At 37.6% G+C, this 25,062-nt stretch overlaps 1 protein-coding gene across 1 annotated transcript in view; it reads right to left on the bottom strand.

Annotated features, from left to right (window-relative positions):
• NRXN1 (neurexin 1) overlaps positions 1-25,062 on the bottom strand; it is a 1,086,056-nt gene that overhangs the window by 24,069 nt on the left and 1,036,925 nt on the right. The window contains 1 exon segment of the mRNA XM_040623491.1: positions 1,130-1,208. Within this exon segment, the coding sequence (XP_040479425.1) occupies positions 1,130-1,208 (79 nt within the window).

The raw sequence follows: 25,062 nt of genomic DNA, 5'->3' as shown, positions 1-25,062 counted from the left end.
CCTGACCTTCTCCTGTGAGCTGTGACTCTGAGTCCCCGCTCCTTGCTGGCCCCTAGCAGCTGCTCCCAGTGCTCAGAGTATGTGGCTACAACCAGGGGGACCCAATATTCAACAGGAGGTGCAAGATACGTATCCTGAGCCCTTTTTTAAAAATAATGGATTCACTTTAAAGTGACAGTCTTCAGAAGAATGCAAATTAGTTATTTTATGGTGACATGAAGTTCTTCGAGGATTCCACGTGACAGCTACAGAGGTCACGAGCTAACCGACAGTGGTTAGTACTATATATTCATCTCACTCACCTTGTTCACTTAAACAAGAAAATTAGTGCATTTGAAGAAACACTGCTTTACAGAGGAAACGAATGGAAATGACCCTGATATTTGGTATTAATGAATATCTGGAAGCAAACCCAGCCTATGATTCACTCATTTTCAGAGTTCACGGCCATCACTTAATGGTACGGGGCTGCTTTGGGAACAGTATTTTTGTGTTAGTCACACTGTATCACAAAGGAGGAGGAGAAATTATGCATCGACTAGAGTTAAAATGCACCAGCTTAAATTTTAGGGAGACATGGCAAGAATCAAATATTTCTCTATTAAATGTATCAAGGATTCCACCTGCTGTTTGTTTTACTACTGCCGTAATACTCTTACTTCGGAAATTCAGAAATTTATCACTTAAGGTAATTTGCTGGCAGAGTGAGCGGTGGGGACTTTTTGTCAGTAGAAAGGTCAAATAATTTTCCACAATGCACTGCAATTTTTAAGCTTTACAATTTTACTATAGGTGACCCAAGGGAAAGCTCATTATACCGTTATCCACAAAAATTACATTGTGAGTTAATGGAATGTGAACAGCAAGGCACCAGCCTTGTGTGCTGTCCCCCACTGCTTTCTCTGAAATACATGATCTCGGTGGGGTTTGTTTTTGAAATTTGTTTTTCAATAAATGTGGGGAAATTTACCCACGTGAAGAACAAAACCCCTTGTCTCACAATGAGGCAGTGTTTAATGGGGTGCACTTCTAGATATAAATTCAAGGCTCATCTAAGGACCATAGCATGCAACACAGATTTAGAGTAGAGCAAAAAAAGTAAGAAAAAAAGTCGACTAACCTAACCCACCTGAGCTCGGCTCACAGGGGTCAATGTCCTCGTCATCGCTGGGACATTCTGCTGAGGCCACAAGGATGTCATCTGTGGTCTGTAAAAGAATCACATTGAGTAGATTAATATAAAGGGACCTAGCAGATACTCTCATCTTTGTCTCAATGACAAATGAAACATCGTCTGTGTTTTCCTGAGAGGTTGAAAAATCAAATTCAATATTTGCCTTCCTGAGGACACAGAGCCTACATTTTTCAACCCATTTTAGATCTCTCATGGGAAGTATTTGCATATTTGTGAAAACCTGAATACAGCTGATTTTATATAAGGACACGGAAATGGTGGTAGCCAACGTGTAGATACCCATTCATTCAACTTCACAGAAAAGCTGCCCACAGTAGCATACAGGGGTTTAAAACAACCTGGCAGAAGCAGATGATTTGAAATTTATGACAACCCTGGAGTGCTACAAAGTATGCATCAGTAGGCTTTATGCAGTACTTGTGCTTGGCTTCCTAAAAGCAGAACAGCTATAACCTTTTATATTCATGACCAGGTAGAACTTGATGAATCTTTGAGATATAGCTTGTCATTATCAGGAAACACAGATTAAGTAGAGAATATATTTCACTGATGCATTAAAGGGAAGCAAATATAGTCCATTTGAGGAATTGTATGTCTCCGTGTGTGTGTGTGTGTGTGTGTGTGTGTGTATAGCTTTTATACTTGATTCTTAGTCTTGCAATATTCAGTAGCGGGTATCATTTCACCATTGTCCCTTTCATTATTAAGGTTTCATAATAAATGAAAAGCATATGGGGGGATGATATTTTACTGCAAAAAGGATAGAGGTGACAGTTTTCTCTGTGACATTCTAGTTGCTTCATTGCACTTACAGCAAAAAAGATAACCATCACTGTAATAAAAAGCAGAGTGTGTAAATCCTAGCAGTTAGCCACATAGTCAACACATTTACAAGCACCAAAGGCTGTTCTTTACTGCCACTTACAAGCAGCAAACTCAGCATAGATATTGCATGGAAATTGTGAAGGTTTGCATCAGATTTGGCTAATGTTAAAGTAACAAAGATTTCAATGTATACAACAGAAAATATCTCATTACATCAGCTAAGAATTCAGGAGATTATCATTGTTTAGATGATACTCAGAACCACAACACTGATGAAGTCCTTATTTAAAAAATGGAATTACTATGGACTCTGCGAAACAAACTGAGGGCTTCAGAGGGGAGGGGGGTGGGGGAATGGGATAGGCTGGTGATGGGTAGTAAGGAGGGCACGTATTGCATGGTGCACTGGGTGTTATACACAACTAATGAATCATCGAGCCTTACATCGGAAACCGGGGATGTACTGTATGGTGACTAACATAATATAATAAAAAATATTATTATAATAAAAAAATGGAGTTACAATAATAGAGATCCTACATTAAAGCAAACAAATATGGTAGGACTCACTTTCATTAAAGGAGGACTTAGTACGGTCAGAGATTCAAGTATAAACAAATGTTAGGAAAATTATGCCATTTTGAAAAATGAAGATGAAGGATAATACTCTATGGTGATGAAAACTCGGCTTAAAATTCTTTCAAGTGCAGGGTCTCTAATTACTGAAAAATAAAGAATTTGTTCAGATGCTAACACCTCATAATGTAACTTTTAATAAATACAAGGATTTAAAGAGCATTTTGAGATGGTTTCATGTGATTTTGCTCTTCGTTCCCCTGAGAAACAGTTGGGCAACTGGATTCGTTTAGTTTGCTGCTGTTATTTTAAAAGAGTTGGTTCAAAGTATCAGTTTTCCTGGAATTGTAACTGTTTGTGTCAGTGACAACTACCAGCAATTGGTGTTATGGTCACGCAGGTATCTTTCATTAAAGTGAGCTTTAAAAGGCAAAACCCATCTTCCTTTTGGCACCAGCACACTTTGCAGGATAACAAACAGACTTGATAATAGCAAGTTATTGGATTATGAGGTCTTGCAGGTCAATTGTTCCAATTCACCCCAGAGCAGATTATCCGCTTTTTTTTTTTTTTAGAGCCAACTTCTAGTGGAAAGCTCCTTTTTTCTCAACCACAGTAGATACTCTTTAAAGTTACTTTCAAGGTTACAAGAGAATTTCTCATTTCCCTTGAGGAATTTTAATTATATCGATGAAATTAGTATAGGGTTGTTGTTCTGTTCTTGACAGGGGGAGGAGGAGGAGGAGAATAAATTTTTTCATCCTGTGTTTCTCATCCCAGCGGTGATACCCTTTCTCCTCCTTCACCTGGGGCTGGGGGCGGGGGAGCATTTGGTAATGCTTGCAGACATTTTAGGTTGTCACAGCTGGGCTGTGGACTCCTTGGGAGCTGTCTGCTCCTATTAGAATCCAATGAGATTCCTATTCAAATAGGATGTTAGCAGCAGCTTCCCTCGCAGAGAAGTAACATCTTATAATGCACGTGACAACCCTTCCACAACAAAGAATTTTATGAGCCACAATGTCAATAGTGGGGAAGCTGTGAAACTCTGCTTTAAAAGTGTAAAACTTGTTCTGAGCCTTATTTTTCTCATTTGAAAAAACGGAAAGCATAAAAGTGTCTATTGTTGTAAGGATTAGTCAGAAAAACCATCTAAAATAGGACCACATTGTAAATGCTTATAAAGGTTGTGATATTATCAACATTACTGTTGTTATTTCAATAAATATAGCACTGATTTAATCTTTTTTGCACATATATATATATATATATGTAATATCATTGTAGATATCAAACCGGAAATGGTACATGTGAATTATTCTCAACTTTCCAGATCTCACATTAGTATTTATATCAAAATACAGTAGCTATATTGGTATTTTGTTGAACTAAGCTTCCATCTTTTACTGCCTAGGTTTACATTCTGAATGGAAATCAAACATCAAATATAAATAATGAAGGCTGCTTCTTAAAATAAATTTGTGGGCTAAAAATGTGGGACTCAGTGGATAGTGTTTCATGAAGACTAAACTATTTAGGCCACACAAGTTAAATTTTGTTTTAAAAGCTGACCTATTTTCTACATTCTTCTGGAACAATTCCACAGCAAACAGAAAGTGTGAGGATGTTCTCAGTGTTATCTTTCACAAAACACTACCTAAAATAACAAAAAACATCATAAAATAAAGACTACTGTCTACAGCCCTCCCACAGGGCTGATTTAGAAAAAAAAAATCACTGTACAAATACGACCCTACCGTGAAACTAAATTTTAGTTTTTAATGTACTTTTCCTGGTATGATGAATATGTGTTCTTGTTTTTCATATTTTTTCCCCTCAGAAATGGAAAACCAGTAATGGTCTTCTGAATAAAAGATCCTGAATCAATAGTTGCCTTGGCAGAAATCATCACTCTATGAAAAATCAGGAAGCAGCTCAAGTGTAGGGAAAAAAATAAAATTTCATTTCGGAGACTGAATTAACTGAACAATCTTCTAGCCAAAGCCGGGTAATTTAAATTTACTTCACTGTGTTTGGGGCTGCCTCTCTATGACACGCTGTTGAGACAGTGCTAGAGAGAAACTCAAATATGTCACATTAATCAATTCTATTCTTCAGTATACTTTCCCTGATGTTTATAACCTTTTTCAGAAAAGAGACAACCTGCTGAAAGAGACAGAATAGTAATCAAGCAAAAGCATTAGCTTTACATAACTGTCCATTTAGATAAATGTCCCTAACTGTGCATTTAACCACTCACGGGTCAAAGTGCCAGGCTGGTCTTCCCTATTTCAGAGTGGCCCCTACATTCACGCAGCAAGCATCCGTTCTCATTCAAAATGTCTACTAAAAATACCTAGGTTTCCTTACCTTTAGGGGAAAAAAAAATGATGTGGCTAGAATTCAAGAAATAAAGGCACTGAAACAATTCCTCATGCTCTGTGGGAAAACCCCAACATGTTATAGGATACGAAAATGTAATCAGGACGGGGAGAGAGGATGTGTATAGCAAGGAGCTACACCAACTTATTTCACTTACTGGATAGCCAGGGTTATTAAGAGAGACACCATCTGGTGGTTTAGAAAGTAGAGAAACTGGTGTATTTTAGTTCGTTATTTCTTACTTACAGGCATCTTCCCCCAACCTTTAATGGTGGAATTTACTGCACATTTACTTGCTCTCATTTTTTAAAAATACAGCACAAATGCCTATCTGTGTGGCAAAAAGATATGATGAGAGGATAGATAAACTTCATCTGTAAGGTTTTATCTCTACTAAGAACAGCTTCCCTACACTTTATTCCTATGATAAACAGCTTTACTGAAGACTGATATATTCTGATGAAACACCTAAAAGAAAACTCTATCAGGACAGACCTGCTGCTTTTTCCCCACTATGCAAAAGGATGTCCACTATGAATTTGATGTCCACAAAGAAATTCATGAGTTACTTTAAAATTGTGATGAAACTTTGTTTCTAAATGGAAAGAGTTTATCTGGCTATACACCCAAATACAACGTTGAAACATATTGTCTCAAGCAACGGTGCTCCCTTGTATAGAGCATTGAGCCTAATCTTTCACTACTGTGGTGGACATTTAAACTGAATTGACTGAGCCAATGGATAGGTTGAGTATGGAGCTAGCTGATATGAGATATGTTTTGCTGACTGATGGACACTTGTTCTTGCTGATACTTTTGTCTGTGTGAAGCCGTTCTCAAAGTGAAAGAGCATTCATGTCTGGCTTGCAGGACAGAATCTGATAGTCTCTCCAGAAAAGATTTATTGCGAGGCATGTTTCCATGAAAAAAAAAAAAAAAGTCAAGATTCAGAATTAGTGTTACAAATTGCCCAAGCCAAGGTCCAATGCATAGCACTGATAAATCTATAAGACAAGAAGTTTCTAGGGGTTGGGGGAAGTGACAATTTTCAAGAGGAAAACTGCAGAAAAACAACCCAGGTGTAGTACTTACATACAATTTCCAAACCATGGGTCAATTTGGCCAAACCAAACCAATAAACAAACACATCCAAAAGGTAATTTTAGTTAATCAACAACCTGTTAAAGGTGCAAAATGAGTTTAGAGACTCTGCATAGATTCTATGGTAGTTTCCATGATCTCAATCTAGCTTTGGGTTCTTATTTGTCAATTATTCCTCTGAGTAGTAGATGCCATAGAAAGATGTCAATCCCATGGCTAACTAATCTAGTAAAAACAAAAGCAATGACTGCAATCCAATACGTGAAGCATGAATTTTAGCTCCAGCACGTGAGTAACAAAAAAACTGAGGATCAGTTAGTTACCAACAAATACGAAACACCTCATGTAGGCATAGCATTTCTGATGGGCACGAAGTATGGTCACTATCTAGCAAGGTATAAGTTGTGGTTCCTATCTCCAAATAACTTATTGTGCCTGCTCTATTCTAAAGCATGGGAACAAATCACTCACTGATATGAATAACAATCAATTCAATTCAAATGGCTTGTTTTTCTTGAAATGTAGCAGCGCTCCCATAACTATTACTTCATTAAGTATTCACCAACAACACGCTTATGCAGAATGCAGGTGAAGGTGCTATTATTCTGAGCATTATAGTTAAGTGCGTGCTCAAGAAAACACAGATTTGTGCACTCATTTACCCAATTTGAATGTTTGAACATTGGCATTCATGAATATTTAGGGCAAAGCTTAAATATCTCTGAAAACAGCCAGCTTTCACATTTCTTTAATGTTTTTTTCCCAGTTGATGCCTCAGGTTATTACAAAAAGTGACCATAAATCAGCTGTCTGCTTGGGGAAAAGACAGACTTGAAAGCCATTCAATTTTCTTCAAAAATTCTGTGACTATTTAAAATGTATGCGATGGCTCCCAACCAGTAGAAGTGGGTTGGATAGAAAAACCCCACCCTGGAAAAGAGATCACAACATCTTACTCATTTTAACACGCATTTTTATATGTATTCGATACTGGTCATCCTGACAGGCAAAACTCAAAGGGGAAGATAGGGATGAGGAAATAATGCCACAAAAAATGAATTTAAAGGAACTATGGAAGAAAGAGAAGAACTGGATTTCTGTTTAGTCAAAAAAGGACATCATATTTTAGCAAAGTTATGCAAAGTAGCAAACCTGCAAAAGAGAAATCTGGTGTCAGAAAACTTGAAATTAAATTTATGTTTTTAAAAAAATAGTACCTCTCTCATACTATTTCTTTTAAGCTACTGATGACCTTTATGCTTATATTGCATTTCCATTTTTAGCCAAAGCAACGTGGGAGAGCTGGCCAGAGGACAAAGTTAAAGCGCAGTTTAAATTTTCAGACAGATACTGTAATAGTCTGTTCTTCTGGATTCTCATTCATTACAATGTGGGGTATAAGAGCCTCGAAGACTGATGGGAGTGAAGGGAAGATGCTGAAGGGGAAACCAGAATAGCCTGTGATCAACCTCGTTTCTTCTCTATTTGATTTGCTTTTGGACAAAGCACTTTCAAAATGTGTTTGGCCATTTCCAAATTGAATGAGTACTGACAGATGTTTATAATGCAAATCTAGGCTTTTAGCTAAGTCAATAGGAATCTCTACTCCAACTACTATGACTGACTGAACTAATTAGTCACACAGGTTGACCTGAAAATCCTTACTGGTAATGATGCCAAAACAGATTTTTTTATCAATGTAAAATGTCAATGATGGGTCATTTCAACTAACATGTCTCCAAAATTCAAGCTTTCGTTGTCAGCATTTAACATGTTAGGGGAAAGAATCATGTTTTCGTGAAGCAGTCATACATCTTCCCGCACTGGGCCAGACTTTAGTGATCATTAGTCTAAACTCTTCATTTTACATATCAGGAAACAGCTGCAAAATTAAGTGTTTTTGTTTGAACACAATTATAGTGCCAATTAGGGACAAAGCTATGAGACTATACTGACCTCAACAGATTGTGATTGTCTCTTATCTTATCCCAGATGACTTCTATCTATCCATTCACCACCCATCCATCCATCCATCCATCCATCCATCCAAACCCATTTTGTCCTTTAAAGGATATGATATGGTCTATAAAGACACATGACGAAAAATATGTTTAAGATAAGTTAAAAGGTGGCAAAGGAGATTATTGGATTTTAGATAAGTAACCACTACAATTGTCATGAAGAAAACACACACGCATACAAGGAGACACACATACACAGCTAATTGCACCACTCAATATGGCAGCACATTAAATCGACACTAAAAAGGGAACAAAATGAATGCTAATGTTCAATTTTTTAAATCTGGTTATAAAAATTCAAATATTGATATAATTGCAGTTATTTTGAAGTGGAGTAAATCCTGAAAGTTCTTTATTTACTTGTTGCAATCTTTTCTTATGTGCTTAAAGACTTAAACATCATGTCTCCTGTTTCTACACAAAATGCATAACTAAACTTTGGGGGACTGAGAGAAATATAAATTATTGAATATTTTTCCGCTTATTCTTTCTCCTTGACTTAGAACATTGCAGGCCATTTTGGCTACAAAATTAACTCAGTGAGGGGCACTTGGGTGTTCAGTTGGTTAAGCATCTGACTCTTGATTTCAGCTCAGATTCTGATCTGACGACCTGAGGAATTGAGCCCCATGTCAGACTCCACACTCAGCTCAGAGTCTGCTTGAGATTCTCTCTCTCTCTCCCTTTCTCCCTCTGCCCTTCCCCACAGTGTCTCTCTCTCAAAAATTAACTCAATGAACTGTTTGTCCCTCTTCTCATAAACCCCCCTATGAGAATCCTTCCAGCTTCCAAGTTCTCCCCTGAGAAAGCTACTGCTTTCACAGCATAAGTGTTAATGAGATAATTATTTTTGTCTTTCTTACACAACCATCATTCAGGTTTTGTCAAATTCTCTCTTATTACATTCTAGAAATAAATAAATGGAAGTGGTAGTTTATTAATAATATTGGCAATTTTTCCACATGCAATCTAGATATGACCATTGATTAGGGTAGTCTCATTTACACGATGGCCCTAGAATTAGACGTTCAAAATCAAAGATGTAGAAAGAGCCATAGGAAGCTAGCTGCCCAAAACAATTCTTTCCTACTGAGTAGTATGAAAACCAATGTCTTCTTGATAGAGCTTTAACCTGGGAACATATGAGAACTTCTATTCCACACAATGCTTGGTGTATGGAACAGCAAGAAATAGGGATGTGGTTGGAAATGATGATGACTTAGTTAGCAGAAAATTAATTTTGATTTTTTTGACCCATGACTTGAATATATGTAAGGTTCTAAACTGAGCTCCCCCAAATAAGCCAAGATCTGAACAGTACTTTAATGGGTGTTTCTACCAAGGGCTGACTGAGAGTAAACATTTTCTGGCTCAGATGTTATAATGCTATTTCGTTCATACGCTGACAAGATCTAATCTTTTCTGATTATAGTTAAACTGGAACTCCAAGCTTCCATATCTGACTGCTTCTTTCCTTGTGGTGCTTACGTTGGTTCCCCAGTACATATTTGAAACAGTGTACTTTTCAACCACTTTAGTTTAATTTTTAGTATGCTGATCAATAATGGAAAATATATGCTAGTTCAAAAATCAAGTTGCAATCTGGATTTTAAGCAACACACATCATCTCGGACTAGTTTTTGTGTGTTCAACAGTACTTAAGAATATATATCCTATACATGTAAGTATATACATGTAAGTATATATATTATAATGTACATACGATCATTTGAATATGTGAATCATAATAACTTCTCTGTCTCACAGGGTTGTTGTAGGAATCAAATTTGATATGCATGAAAGCACTTTAGAAGTACAAGATTTGCTACAATGCAGGGTTTATATGTTATTATTTAAACTAATAAGGAATTATTTTTGTTCCTTATATGACACTATAAAGAATAGTTCTGGGGAGAGCTTAAAGAGGGCACCCGACTATCCACTTAACTGCATAACTTTCTTCTTCATGTCCTGAAATCCTCTTGCCCCCTCAGTTAAATAGGATCCGTTTCTCTCATCCGACTGGCCCCTCACATAAATGCTGCTTTTCTTGGGCTGATCCCCTTCCTACTAGGATAGGATTCATTTCAGCATTGCTTATTCAAGGTAATATACAAGACAGGAAGTACCAATCCACACCTGGCCCTGTCATTCCCTCCTCTCCAGGCCTGCTCTCCTACAGAGTCACCGCACAGAGGCAGGGACACTGGAGTCCTCTGCAGTTCTCCTCCTTACTCAGTTTCCTGGGACCTAGAAGATGGTGACAACTTGATTTATTTTATCTCTATGTCCATGGTTTACTTCTCATGTATGCCCTATTACGTCTAGAGCATCTAAATGAACAGATACACAGGAAGAACAGGTCACTTAGCAAACACTGTTAATTAAAGGAGAGAGAGAAGGAGAGGGAGGAGGGGAGAAGGGGAGATGTTCTTTAGGTGTGATCCGAGCAGCACGATGCCCCCTATTATAGCGATTGTATTTGTAGTTATAACATGACACTGCTTATGGTTGTGTCTTCTGTATGGATTAATAATATTCTAATTAATAACTAATATTATACTAGTTAAATACAATAATTAACTAATAATATACTAATTAAATATTTTCTTAGTACATCAGAAGAGTGGAGGTATTTGCCTTTCCAAACTATGTTGAGTCTAAAAGTCTGGGAACTGCTCAGGTGTATGTTTTATTTTATTTCATGTACTTCTGTGGGACAGAGTTTGTGTCCATGTTTAACACCCCTGGAGTATCTATCACAAGAGTTCAATAGAGTTGATTTAAAATGTCATCACTACTGATTGTGGTGAACTGTTTCACAATGTATATGTATATCAGCACATTATCACAGACCTTAAATATATACAATTTTTATTTGTCAATATACTTCACTAAAGATGGAAGAAAGTCATCACACTCTAAACCTAGCTTATCTTTTTAAAATATCTGCGATTTAAATAAAAGTCTTTTATGAAAATGAGTATGATGGTGAAAATTAATAAAATTGAGCATGCATGATTCATTTTGATTTAAAAAACAGAAGAAATATTACAATGACACTTGAATTGGTAGAATCATGTCCAATAGCCTTACTCCTGATGGTCATCTTCCTAAGCTCACTACATTGAGGTGTGTGTTTGTCACAACTGCTCATTTATAACAGCTCATTAAATCTCAAAATCAGAGTGAGCAAGTATAGATTATTTTCCAGGAGTATGACTCCTAAGAGTGGGAGATGAGAACTGTGGCAAAATCACACTTTTTCAAAGATTTTATCTGCCTCTAACATCTCTAGAAGTGACAATGGAACTTTATAACTGGTTTCCACATTATACCTCATGGCTGGAAATTTATGGTAGAGAAATAGCAAGAAGTGACAGTATCTTTAACTGAAAAGGGAGAATGACTAAAAGGTAGAAAGAAGGAAAAGCTAAAAATGTCTTGCAATAAGTCGGTCTGCCTGTTTTTATGAAGCAGTCCTGTCCCTTGAGAAAGCAATAAGATATAGCCTGCTTTATAGAAGAAACTGAGAAAAAATAGTTAACTATCATTCTGGATGCTTACCCCCCAAGTCTGCCTCCCCCCTGAACTCTACTGCAATAGTCTTGCGTTGTAAATACTTTTTTTTGATTATAAAGAAACTATACCTCTATCATGTTTTCCTTCAATATCTAACAATGAGATGAAAGTTTTATTTTTCTCCTGAAATAAACTGCATAAAGATAAGGGCTGGCTTAGATCAGCCATCAAATTCGGAGCAAGAAATATGTGTGGGACAGAATGCACTCACAAAATTGAGATTTTGGACTGATTCTTCCATAGCTTCGCTCATTCATTAATTCATTCACCTACTTATAATCATTTACTGAATACCTTTGATTAATAAGGAGTTACGCAGAGGGCGAACGTAATAGAGAGCCAACATCCCTACCTTGAATTGCATGGAGAACTTCAGGTGTGTGACAAATAGAGGCTGTCCATGAGCAGAATGTTGCTCTTCGACCACTGAGCACGGAAGGAGTCGAGGTGTGAGAGCTAGCCAGATGGGGCTGAAGTCCCAGCTGCTGCTTATTAGCTGTGTGAGTTTGGGCAAGTTCCCTAACTTCTCTAGGTTTCTTCGTAAGTACAAATGAAGTGATTTACACCTATTTGGCAGGATTACGAAGAGTATTAAATTCTCTAGGGCTAGGGATGCCTGGGTGGCTCAGTTGGTTGAGCGTCCAGCTCTCAGTTTTGGTTCATGATCTCAGTGTCCTGGGATCGAGCTCCACGCACTGAGCATGGAGCCTACTGGATAGTCTACCTCTCCCTCTGCCCCTCCCCCCCATTGGGGGCTCTCTCCCTCTCCAGATAAATAAATAAATAAAATATTAAAAAAAATTCTCTAGGGCTAGAGAGGCCCTGTCTAGCACAGTGGCTGGCATTTAGAAGATGTTTTGACAGTATTATTACATAGACACAGCTGGCTCTGTACACACGCTCACTTCACTCTCCGTGCAATGGGCGGGGGGAAGTTGTTCGTATCACGGGCTCCTGAGATCTTTAGGCACAGATATTCTCTTCATAAAGCAAGTGTAATTTCTGACTTAAATCCACACTCCCGTGTTTAAACATTCTATAAACAGAGTAAATTACATATTTGATATGAGAGCACTTTTTAAAACACCTCAAAAAACATCATATCATCAATACACGGAAAAGCCAGGGAGTTCTTTTCTGCCCAGCTGTGTGCTGTAACCTAGAATTTGTCCAGTTGTATTTGTTTCAGAGTTGGGAGACTCCCAAAGATACCCATCCCAGTTGCCTTATGGTAAAGAGAGGAAAACTGTCATGTGGCATGGCCAGGTGCACAGGATCCAATCACTACCTAGCTCGGCGTGGGACTCAGAACGAGACCCTACCTCCCGGCCCTCCAACCAGTTGGCATTCCCCTCCCATCACTGCTCCCGGTTTTATGGTTGGGTAAGAAGGTAAAAAAATAGCCACAGGATTAATTCGCTACTTTCCCCAAGTGTCTCAAACATGATTTGCCTTTTTCGATTCTGCCCTAAGTATTCCTGAAAATTTTAAGCAAGGTCTTTAAGAAACACCAGGGAATGGCATCCGCTGACATCACCCCGAGCTGCCAGAGCAGAGAGCCCTCAGCAGCCCCTGCAAAGCCCACGAAGGACCGCCTGCAGGACAAGCACGCAGATGCGATGGGGGAATTCTGCGCATTGTGTTCTGCGGAGCACCAGGAGCTTCAGAGAGCCTGCCTTGTGCGCACATTTCATTCGGTGAAATCTCCACTGAACTCTTCTCGCAGGTATTTGAGTGTTTTATTTGGTTATGCCATTGTCTAATGACCTCTTCTTCTTCAACTGCTCTTCACACGTTACTATTATTATTACCTTGACCATTAGAAACATGGTGACAAGTAGAGCTCACACGTAAAACACTTCGACGGCTAAGTGACTAAGCACGTCCTCTCCTGGACAGCTCCTCTCTCTCCAGCCTTGCATCTACAATCAGTTCCACTCAGTTCCGACACACAACCTCCAAGTTGCTATCATACCTCTCCCACCTGGTTGTGCCCTTTTCCTTTGCGGGCAACCCCTGCCGCCTTCCCTTCCTTCTCATTACCGGGATGCCTGCTGATGAAGGGTCATATATAAGCTTTCTGTTCGCACACACGCAAATGTCACTTGTAATCCTGAGAATCTTTGAAATCACCAACGTGTCCCCTTTTAACCAAAGGGTTCAGAAGACAAGCTTTTCTTGATAGCTTGGTATCACGGTGAGGAACGTGGGAACCCTCAACAGAGCGGTGATCTCACGTGCTCAAGCGTGCGGCTGCGCCCTGCGTCATAGGCCCTCCCACTCCTCTCTCACTTTTTAATCAGTGCGTGCTCTTACTCATTTTTCTCTTTTGTCTATCAATGTCAGCCTTTAGAGACACCCCTTTCCCTTTCAAAATCACTCCTTTGATCTGCTTTGAGCTGGAAATCCGGATGACCAAAGTTCTCTATTTTGAGAAATAATAAATGGGCTATAAGAAAAAGAGGGTCAGAGAAGCTCTCTAATAGGGAAGGCCGGGTGGTTTAGGGCCCTCCGTCAAGGCGCACGGCTTCACATCCACAGACTCGTTAGTTTCCTCAAAATACAATGTTCCTTCTGAAGGTAGTGCCTTTATTTCTAAGTCAGCAGGCCGGTAACATTTTTACTATGATGATTCTCAAATAGGCTTTCCTTATTTCATAAAGCCAAGGAACTACACCCTAAATACCTCAATCTACTTGCCGAGATCTAATCAAATAGAAGCCAAGCCTCGCCCCCTGCTCCACGGAGTCTGCTGGGAGAGAGATGAGCAATAGGATAAGGAAGGTGGCTGCCTTACCCTCTGTGCCCACCAAGCTACCTGAAAGACTGCAGGGTATGTTTGCTTGTACGCACAGGTGGAACCCAAGCAAGGGTTTAGCTGTATTTATGATTCACCTGTATTCTGAGTAGAGAGAGAGAGAGAGATGCTGTCTGTGGTAGCCCCTTTCCTGGTTTCCCAGAAGCAGCTTTTCACCTGGCGAATTGAGGAGTGTTGGTACTGGTTATGGATCTTGTAACACTGCTCCTGGTGATTTGGTGCATACGTTAGAGCCAGAGTTTCGATCGGGAGTTATTAGAACCTGGATGATTTATCTAACCTCTCCTTTGTAAAATGGCAAGGATGCACTACCAGTCTCTGCCACATAGTTGTAAGAATTAAGAAACTCATGATCAATGAAGTGCTTAACACTGTTCTTGGTGATAATAAACACTAAATAAATCTCAGCTATTCTTGGCCTCTTACTATTATACAAGACATGCATGTATGTTACCTAGCATGCCAGGAGGCCGCATGTTTTTTGATAACGTGGGCAAAACCCCAGTATCCCTAATAACCACAATAGGTAGACTCTCCACATTTACCCTTGCCTAGAGTATTGTGAAGGAAGAGGAGAAAAAAAGCCAAATATTGCATGAAGAATGCAAATGTACTTTCCCCCTGAATGTTCTATTTTGCTTTTCAACTTTCAAACTCCACTCTATTTCAAAACATACTCCCAACCATTCCAAAGCATTTTCAAGTTGGAAAGCCTTCTTTTTTGTTTCACAATAAGCTAACCGCAGGTGCAAACTCGAGGGAGACAGACCTTGGAAATTTTCAGTACGTTGCCATGGCAATGGTTTGCAAGAATGTGTATGAGTTTCATCTTAGCTCTCAAGCATTCAACTGAGTTCATATGTGGAGGTTCAAATTGCTAGGCACACAATGTTTGCCATTCATTGTGTCTTGAAAGGCTTGGAAATAACTGTCTCTGTTGCTTATAGCAACTAGAAACCACAAAATACTATCTATCTATCTATCTATCTATGCAAATGTAAAGATCTAGTCGTTCATTATCTGCTCTTAGCTGGCCAGCCTCACTATTTTGGCTGCTCTAAGGGAAGCTGTGTACATAAATCCAACAATAATCACTTTTCCCATTGTTGCAAACACAGAGTTGCACTCTCAATATGAATTAACTGTAAAAACTTTCTACTGAATTTTCATATTAATTTTCTCATTCGAAATGAACATATCCTTAAAGAAGCATGGTAATTATTTAGGGGTGCTCAATCAAAGCAAACTTTCAGTCTAATGAATTGCGGAGGATCTTTTTAAAAGGATCCCATCCTATAATGCAGGAAAGAAGATGAAGTCTGTAATTCTAGTCATTAAATCAAATGCTCCCCCCCAGCCCTTGAAAAAGTAATACCATCACCACCATCACCATCACCAAGAACACATACAAAAGAAGTAATTTTATCTCATTTGAACCATCATTACCTTAATTGTTCTTAAATGGTTGGGTTGATGCTTCTAAATTCTAAATCCTCCACAATGGTTTCATGATTCATTGGCAATAGAAGCAGTGATTCTTAACAAAAGCATCCCCCCTACCCCATCCGTAAATGGAATCTACAGAACACTAAAAATGGAAAGTTTTGAAGCTATCTATTTGATATAAAAATAATTCTTAACAAATTCTCTTCCAATTATAAGGCTCTTTCCGTCAACTGTACTCTGCAAATTAAGTCAATATTTTTTTAAAAATTCATTCACTAGCAAAAAAAAAAAAATTGGATTTCTAAGATTGCATATTCGTTAGCGTTCCTAGCAAAAGCTTTTGCTGCAAATGATCCATCACGATCCAAAGTGCCCCACATAAAATGAGGCCACCAGAGGCCTCGCTATCTCTTGCATTTGGTTACTGACAAAACCTTCACAAAAGTGTTATTAGCTCCAAAGCCTGGCAGTTATTTAAAATTCACTTTACTGCTTTAATGTGGACCTGTCTTACAAAACACACATACACACACACACACACACCATCAATCTCTCTAACCCCCCACACTCCTTGATTCAACAGCTTGCTGATGTACTTTAAAACTGGACTGTCCTCTTCTCCCCTCCCCCACTCTAAAAAAGCCTACAGGAATGCTGGAATTAAACAAATGAGAACACAATAATTAGCTATGCAAACTGTCAAGTGGATCTAAAAAGAAAAACAACCCGGAAAACACAACAATCAGCAGTTTCAAGCTCTAACAAGAATCTACATTGAGTTCCATTTTAAACAAAAATAGATTAGGTCTTTTGAAAAATGTTCACTGCAATTTCCATGGAAATAGGGCAAAATCAGCTAATGGGTCTTTTACATCTCTAATTTCCATGATACTGATATAGTAGAAAAGTCTTTGATCCTACAATTTTTCCAAATGATTTCTGTCCTACTCTTCTATAACCAGATTCATTCCCAAAGTGAGTATTGAAAATTGTCCCCAACTGGATACGAAACAGGTTAAGTGGGTCAAATCACATGACCCTCCCCATTTGCGAACCCCCAAAACCTCACCTCAATAGTTTTAAAAATGGTAACTAAGTATACACATTAAGGGTGAAATGGAAAGGGAAATAAATTCCTAAATTCTCTGGTGTGTATGTGTGTGAATGGGAGAGAGGAGGCATTCAATTCTTTTGATGGAGAGTACCAATTATATAATGTGTAGCTAAACCTCTGGGATTCCTTACAGATGACAACAGAGCACCTTCTCCCCCTTAGCAACCATGCTGAATCCCTATAAAGCAACATGGATTACCTATATCACATGCTTTGTGTGAAATACCAAGAATGCTCCTGTGAACAGTTAATGCTCCCTTCACCTATTATAAATCCAGTATTATAGGAGGAGAATATCTGAGTTTTTTAAAATCCAGAATTGTGATGAAATGGGTCAATTCAACTGCCTTAAAACTTTTGTTTGCTTCAATTCTCTTATCTTTAAAATTGCAGAGCAACAAGTGCCTACTTTATAAATTGAGAATGAAAGGTGGGATGTCTGAACGTGGTCTGGGATAGGACACAGCATTCTGCGCCAACTAGGAATTCAACCGTGACCTAAGCCACGGACCTGAGGCAAAGCACTCCCCACGCCAACGTGAGCAGGTTAGAGTGGATGACCCCCCAGGTCCCTTTAAATTGTAATCATCAAGGGTAAGATGGGCAGTCTTGTGGTAACGGTGCAGTTAAGTATTCTGATAGTGGTGGTGGTTACAGGAAGCCATACATGTAATGAAGTTGCACGTACACACACAAGCACACGAGTAATTAGTGAAATCTGAAAATGCTCTGTGATTTATAGCAATATACTATTCTGGTTTTGATATTGGACTACAGTCATGTAAGATGTTAACATGGGGAGAAGTTGGGCAGAGGGTGTGGGGGATCTCCCTGTATTTTCTTTGTACCTATGTGTGAATCCATCATCATTTCAAAATCAAAGTCTTAAAAGTATATAAGTATATGCATAATACATAAATACAATAATCTTCGATTTCATGAAATGCCTCGCAGCCACAGATAAAACAAAAATATACAGGGCCTGATGCTTTATCAAGGAAGTGAAATTTATTGGTTCTAAACAATTTACTTTCCAGCTAAATGTGATAGTTTTTATCGAAAACAATTAGTGGTTTTAAGGTAGTTAGAATATCGACTATTTCACCATGATTTGAAGGAAGGAAACTGTCACATGATGGGTCATTACTAGTAATACCATTTTGCCTACTCTTCCATCATTTATCTTCGAATATTTAATCCTAAGGATTAAGGCACCAAATAACAAATAATTTCAACCACAACAAATACTATACCCGTGATTTAAAAGAGAAAATTAAAATAAAATAAAAAAACTAAACAAAACCAGCACAATTAAAAAGGAAGTATCAGGGCTTAACTAAAAATTAAATTTCCAGGGGCGCCTGGGTGGCACAGCGGTTGAGCATCTGCCTTCGGCTCAGGGCGTGATCCCAGCATTATGGGATCGAGCCCCACATCAGGCTCCTCCGCTATGAGCCTGCTCCTTCCTCTCCCACTCCCCCTGCTTGTGTTCCCTCTCTCGCTGGCTGTCTCTCTCTCTCTGTCGAATAAATAAATAAAATCTTTAAAAAAAAATTAAATTTCCAGTACTTATATCCTGAGGACTCTAGTTTCTGCCCAATGAATTCCTGCTACAATGAGTAATCATACTTTCCATTCCTCAAATCTAGAGAATCCTATTCATCTAAGAATTAGGTCGTGCTCAATATATTTCCTTCCTTTTCTTTAATCTTATCTTTTTTTTTTTTTTAACGGGGGGCTTGAACTTATGACCCTGAGATCAAGACCTAGAGCTGAGATCAACTGTTGGACGCTTAACCAACTGAGCCACCCAGGTGCCCCTCAATGTATTTCCTCTCAATGTCACAGAATACAGTTGGTTCTCCTGACTTCCATGAGGTTTAAAAATAATGGCTAGTGACTTACCAATTTTATACCCATATATTGGTTTCAAAATTTGATTTTTTAAAAAAGATTTTATTTATTTATTTGACACAGAGAGAGAGAGAGAGACAGCAAGAGAGGGAACACAAGCAGGGGGACAGGAGAGGAAAAAGCAGGCTTCCCTCTGAGCAGGGAGGCCGATGCAGGACTAGATCCCAGGGCCTTGGGATCATGACCTGAGCAGAAGGCAGATGCTTAATGACTGAGCCACCCAGGCGCCCCTCAAAACTTGACTCTTAAGTGACGCAAATAGGGCAGAAGAAAGCAATAGATGCCAATAGCATCCTTCTGTGAGAAATTAAAATGAGAGACAAAGAAAATAGGAAATTAAAAAAAAAAAAAAAGAATGAGCAGAAGAAGGAGAAAAGGAGAGAAAGAGCTTCCTCCACCTATGTTTGAAAAGTGGGAGGGTGTCTCAGTTCATTTTACAAGTGAGACCAATGACAGAGGTCTTTCACACTTAGGAAAGTAGGACTAATGTCTCACTCACTGAGATCTTGGTTCCAAAATTCTAGAAAGGGGTTTAAGAGGAAAAAAAGCATTAGAAAATATACAAGTAAAAATAAGACAATCTATCAAACCAGCTCTGCTCCAGGGCTAACCAACTCAGCTGAGGCTTTAGGCTTTAGCTGTCTGTGGCAGCAAAGACCTCACTCCTCTTAAATACCAAACCTTAAGACACAGAACAGAAAAGTGGGCAGTAGAGGATTTTCCTGTTCTTGAATATTTTTCACCAAATAATAGAAGATAAAACAACTAGAAGCAATTTCTCAGGGACTTCAACTAAAATGGGCCAAGAATGGTGAGTTATCAGATGAAATCCTGTCAGAATACAGGCATACTTTCCCAAAAGTTAATTCTACTGGCTACAGTAAATTTAAAGTGGTAAGAGGAGTTACTCCCCATAATAGAATAAAATATATAATAGGTGATTAGCCAAGAAAGACACTAAGCAGGGGAAATGGGTTACATGCCCCAGAGCTGCCATAACAGAATCCAAGCCTACACTTCACATAGCCGTGATGGAAGGAGCTGGCTGAGAAGGGTGGGTACCACACGCCTCCTAACACCTTGCCCTTCTTCACTCTCCCTGGGGCCACAACACTTCTTAAGCTTTGTGGGGTCTAGAGTACGCTTCAAAGTTGAAGTGTTTCAAGCTAACTGTGTTCTGGGAGTCAAATCTATCATAAGATTATATTAAAAGTTAAACCTCATTGTACATTTCAACTGGTACTCCAGAATGCTGGTTTCCCAGACTATCCACCAAATCCTGTCTATGTGTAGATGCTGATGACAAATAGAAAAAAAAAAAAAAAAAATTAAAAATGCAAACACTGCAACTTCCATATATGAAGTCTTGAAATTATAAATGTCAAAATTCTAATTCCATTTGCCTGTGCCTAAAAATATTTCCCTGCCAATTATTTCAAATTACTACAGACATTTTGCAAGCTATATTAGATTTTATATATACATTGTGAACGTCCGTAAAAATAATTTGTCCTACACATCTAACCTTTTGTTCCCAATATAGACCCACTTTCTTTTCCATGTTTATAGAGAAATGCTTACAAAGTCTTGCTCTCTGAGGATCTCATTTGGCACTTATCAAACTTATTTTTTCAAAAATCTTTATCAGCGACGAGAATTTTTCTCAGACTGTGTTGTTGATTGCTTGTGTCACCACTTTTCTTTCCACTTCCATTAGAAGCCACAGGGCACCTTACTTCTTAGAGAAGAATGCGAAGCTGATTTGGGGATGAAGGACTTTAGTCCAGAGTATACACCACTTTATAAAATAGTTATTGATATAAAACCTAAAAATATACACGGTAGGTACAGTATTCACGTGGCTAATTATTTAGTAGATTCAGCCCATGATTTTACACCACAGGGTTCTTATTAGGAATACCAGAAAGGGAATCAGAGTTTCTTGACACATGGTAATAAATATTTTCACTTACAACGAATAATTTAGCTCTTTTGGCATTCATTGTATGAAAAATAGATTTGAAATAATTTCAAGGTCTCTTAGCAAAGGTAGAGGTTTTGGCATACAAGAACAGGCAGTATGGGACTCCTTTCCTTTGTTTTCACAGAATTTTGCTTGCTTCTGTAATGCACACACTGCAACATTTCTCCTCATTTGTCAAGATGATGTTGAAATGAAAAGATACTGTTTCTTCTATAGCATTTCCTATTGTGGGTTTCTAGAATTCCAAATCACTAAGTCTCTGCAATTTATCAGCCTTGCCCATAGAATGCTAATGAGCCTCTATATTCTTGATTATGGAAATGGAAAAGGAGCTTTCCCTCAAATTAATGCTAGCCAACACTGGAATTAGTCTCACACTAGTTTCAAAATGAAAATTCCCATAAGGAAATTACATATATAAATTCATCTAAAATTTCAGGAAGTTGATTCAACAAAATGAAAAGCAGTCTATGTCTTAAGACCACTTTTCTTTAAAAACTTTTCTTCTAAAGGAAATTCACATTTATTCACACTCCAAAATCATAAAGTATTAGATCTACAAAGCCCTCACCTTAAAAATGGAGAAGGAAGTCAAGTACCAGAAAATTAAATAGTTGGTCTTCATCACACCAACAGCAGTAAAAATTTCTCCAGTGCAATCTCTTTACATAAGTCCATTAAAAGAAAACGTTTTAAGATTAAACTCCCAAAATAACCCATTCACAATGGGGCATGTTGAATTTGAGGCAAATTGGGGGTGGTTGTAAAGGTCTAAAGTTTAGAAGAACAATCTAGGCTGAGAATGGTATACATTTCCCACGGAAATAAAAAGAGAATCTCTGACTAACTTCAAAATAAAACCAACATATATAAGAGTGCAAAGAAAAATAGATATAAACAAAAAGGACTATTTTTCTGTTAACTGTTTTTCCTCCTAAAATACTTGAGTACATATTTCAAAGTAGAAATTCCAGGTAGTTCAGTGAGGAGAATTCTCTTAGGTATTGATGGGATTCAAAGCGAGTAATGTTGAAATTTTCCAAATAGAGTCTGATGACACTCATTGGCAGAAATTCTATTAAAAAAAATCACTTCTCCCAAAGAGCATAGTGAATGTTAATTTTTTAGCAATGACAAATGAACAATGCTTAAATAAAACATTAATATTAGGGGAAGTTGGATGAAGAGTGGACTCTATGTTTGAAACATTTCTATGTATTTAAATTAGAGCATTCTTTGAAAAAATAAAAAATAAAAGATGCATACTAATCTGATCAAATCTTACATATTACATATAAGTTGGCCAAAGTGGTATTTATAAAATAATTTTCTTTAAAAAGATGCAGATACATTCATAAAGGAAAAAATATAACTACCACAACCACAACAAAGTAACCTGTAAATCCAACCCCCTTTGTGATATTTACAGACAGAAAACATGTATTAGCCTCACTTGATTGGCATGTCTTTGGAAATGTCCTTACACTGTAGACTTTCAAATAAACCAAGCATATATTTTTCTACTACATCTTATCATTTTAGAACCTCGTCTTTCTTCCTAAAGCACTACAAAGAGTTGAGCATCATTTAGGGAATTGCTAGGTAGAGAGAGAGAGAAAGAGAGAAAGCGGCTAAAATCAGTATTTACTTTGTTATTGCATCAGTAGCCTTCTGTTTAAAATGATACCATTTTATCACCAACAGCAGTAAAAATGAAATTTCACTGGCTACGTGTGAAACCACAAAGTCAGGAATCTAGGAAACCCTTGTCGCATGAATGCCTTCAAGCACTGACCTAAGCTTACCACCTCTAGCTTGAGATTTTGAAAAGTAATCAAGAAGTATTCAATTTGATATTCTGCACCTAGGTATCATTTCAGTCAGGACTCATGACTGGTTCATGAAGTTTTCCATAATTACTCACTGTATTTTAAGCCACTTACTGAGGAAATAATAGAATCGATAACTATTTCAATAACACGAGTGGACTGTTTATGTAATTATCACTATTCAAAATTATTTCATTCAAGGCCAAGCCCTTGCTTCCTGCCTATACCATCTCCATTCTACTTTCTTTACAGTGGGTATCATTCGAATAGAAAATAGAATCAAAGATAGAAAAGGAAGGAAAATCAGGCAGATTGAAAATATTGCTCGGGTAATTTACAAGCACACTCAATTTACAAACACGCTCAAATTACAAACACACTTGTAGCCTGAGATAATTATACTTACTCCAAAGTGTCCAAATTACTACTGGAGAAATGACTCAATACTTCAAATCATCCCATCAGTAAAAGGAAACCAATTCCTTATGTTTTAAAGGAAAATGTTTAACAGTGAGGGCTAATTTTAACGAATAAAGAGAATGAATCCAAACCAAATATTCAGGTGATTTTTAAATTAAAAATTTGTACATATTTTGCATTTACTTTTATTACTCACAGAGCATAAACACCAGCTTTTAAAACTCAATATGTTATCCTGAGAACATGTAGAACAGGAAACAGCCACCTTGACTGATTTTGAGACAAGCTACTTGGAACCTTGCTTCCCATTCAAATACCTCAGGGCCCTACACACCATTTCAGAGGCTGGTACTGGTGTGATGGGATGTGTGGCTCACCTGATTTGATCTGATTTTGTGTTACTTTTTATTCTGTGACTGCATAACTAGGGCTGCTTAAATAAACATAAGGAACATACAGCAAAATAACATCCATGCATCTGCTTAACCCATAATGACCTCTCCTTTTTCCAAACTACCATGAAGTATATAGCAGATGTGCAGCAAGTATGTGTTCATCAGTCGATACTATGGGGCAAAATAGTTCAGCCTTCAGTATTCCAGTTTTATGTGTGCTTGTCCTGACTCTTCAACTGGACTTTTAGGCAAGAGATATATATCTTATTTTCCTCTGAGTCACCCACCACATCTAGCAATTTTGGTATAGATCAATTAACCAGTAGATATCATAACAGATATTAACTATCAAAGGTATAAAAGCCACTGAGATAATTGCTTAAATATAATTGTCAATATTCTGGAAAGAAATAATACATTTCTTGAAGGTTACGAAAACTGCTGATAAACCTAGGAGTAGCTGTTCTGCCTGGAATTGCTAGGTTGTTATATGTATCCTTAAACCTATTATTTAGCCTCTAAATATTTAGCAGTGTTTTTATACAGACACATACTACGTTCAACTCTGAAAATCTTGTAGTCCTACTGCAAACCTAATGAATAGATCCACTCAAATCTAGCTGTGTTAATTAAGAGAAGTCATGGTACATAATTGAGAACAATTATTTCTAAGCCAGTGGGAGGGTAAATGGTCTAGAAAGCAGATGTGGTCATGCAAGGTGACCCATTACGTAGATAGGTTACACATGAGTAATTGAGAATTGACACCTAAGGCTATACCCGTGCAACTCCAAAATAAGCTTTTAAAAAGAATCAAAACTCTATGTACTACTGATTCAGCAATAAAATAGTAATATTTTGAAGTCATAAGATAGTTTTAGTTTTGTATATATAATGCATACTTTATTATATATACACAGTATTTATATATGTAATCTATTTTCTATATACATAATAAATATTTTTTATCATAAGCAAATTCATCACTGGACAATTGACTGGGAAGATATTATCTTTGAACCTCTAGCAGAGTTTTCAATCTGAAAAACGTGAAAAGATCAGATAGGTGAAGACATTTCCCCACAGCATTAAACCCCTACTTTATCTATGAAGTTACCAATAAATCCAGGCTGTAAACTCATATAATCATATTTTTGGTCAAAAGTCTGAAATATGCTGGGAATCAAGATTGTGGTATCCTACAAAACCCACTGTGTTTTAATAAAAAACAGTAGAAACAAAGATGAGAACATACAAATTTCTTTAGGAGTCTAATTTCTTTTGGTCCCCTAAGTTAACATTCAAGTCATTGTTACCACTATATTATAGTTGTGGGAAAATAGTCAGAAAAGTATTTGAGTCTTTCAGTTAACAAGAAAATAATTACACTGTGGCTTCACATGCAGTATCAAAAAATATATCCAACATATATATATATATATATATATATATATATATAT

This window comes from Ursus maritimus, unplaced genomic scaffold (assembly GCF_017311325.1).
Source record: "Ursus maritimus isolate PB19 unplaced genomic scaffold, ASM1731132v1 scaffold_6, whole genome shotgun sequence".
In the NCBI taxonomy this organism is placed as follows: Eukaryota; Metazoa; Chordata; class Mammalia; order Carnivora; family Ursidae; genus Ursus; species Ursus maritimus.
The sequence above is the reverse complement of the archived record's forward strand: the minus strand, read 5'-3'. Positions and strand labels throughout refer to the sequence as shown.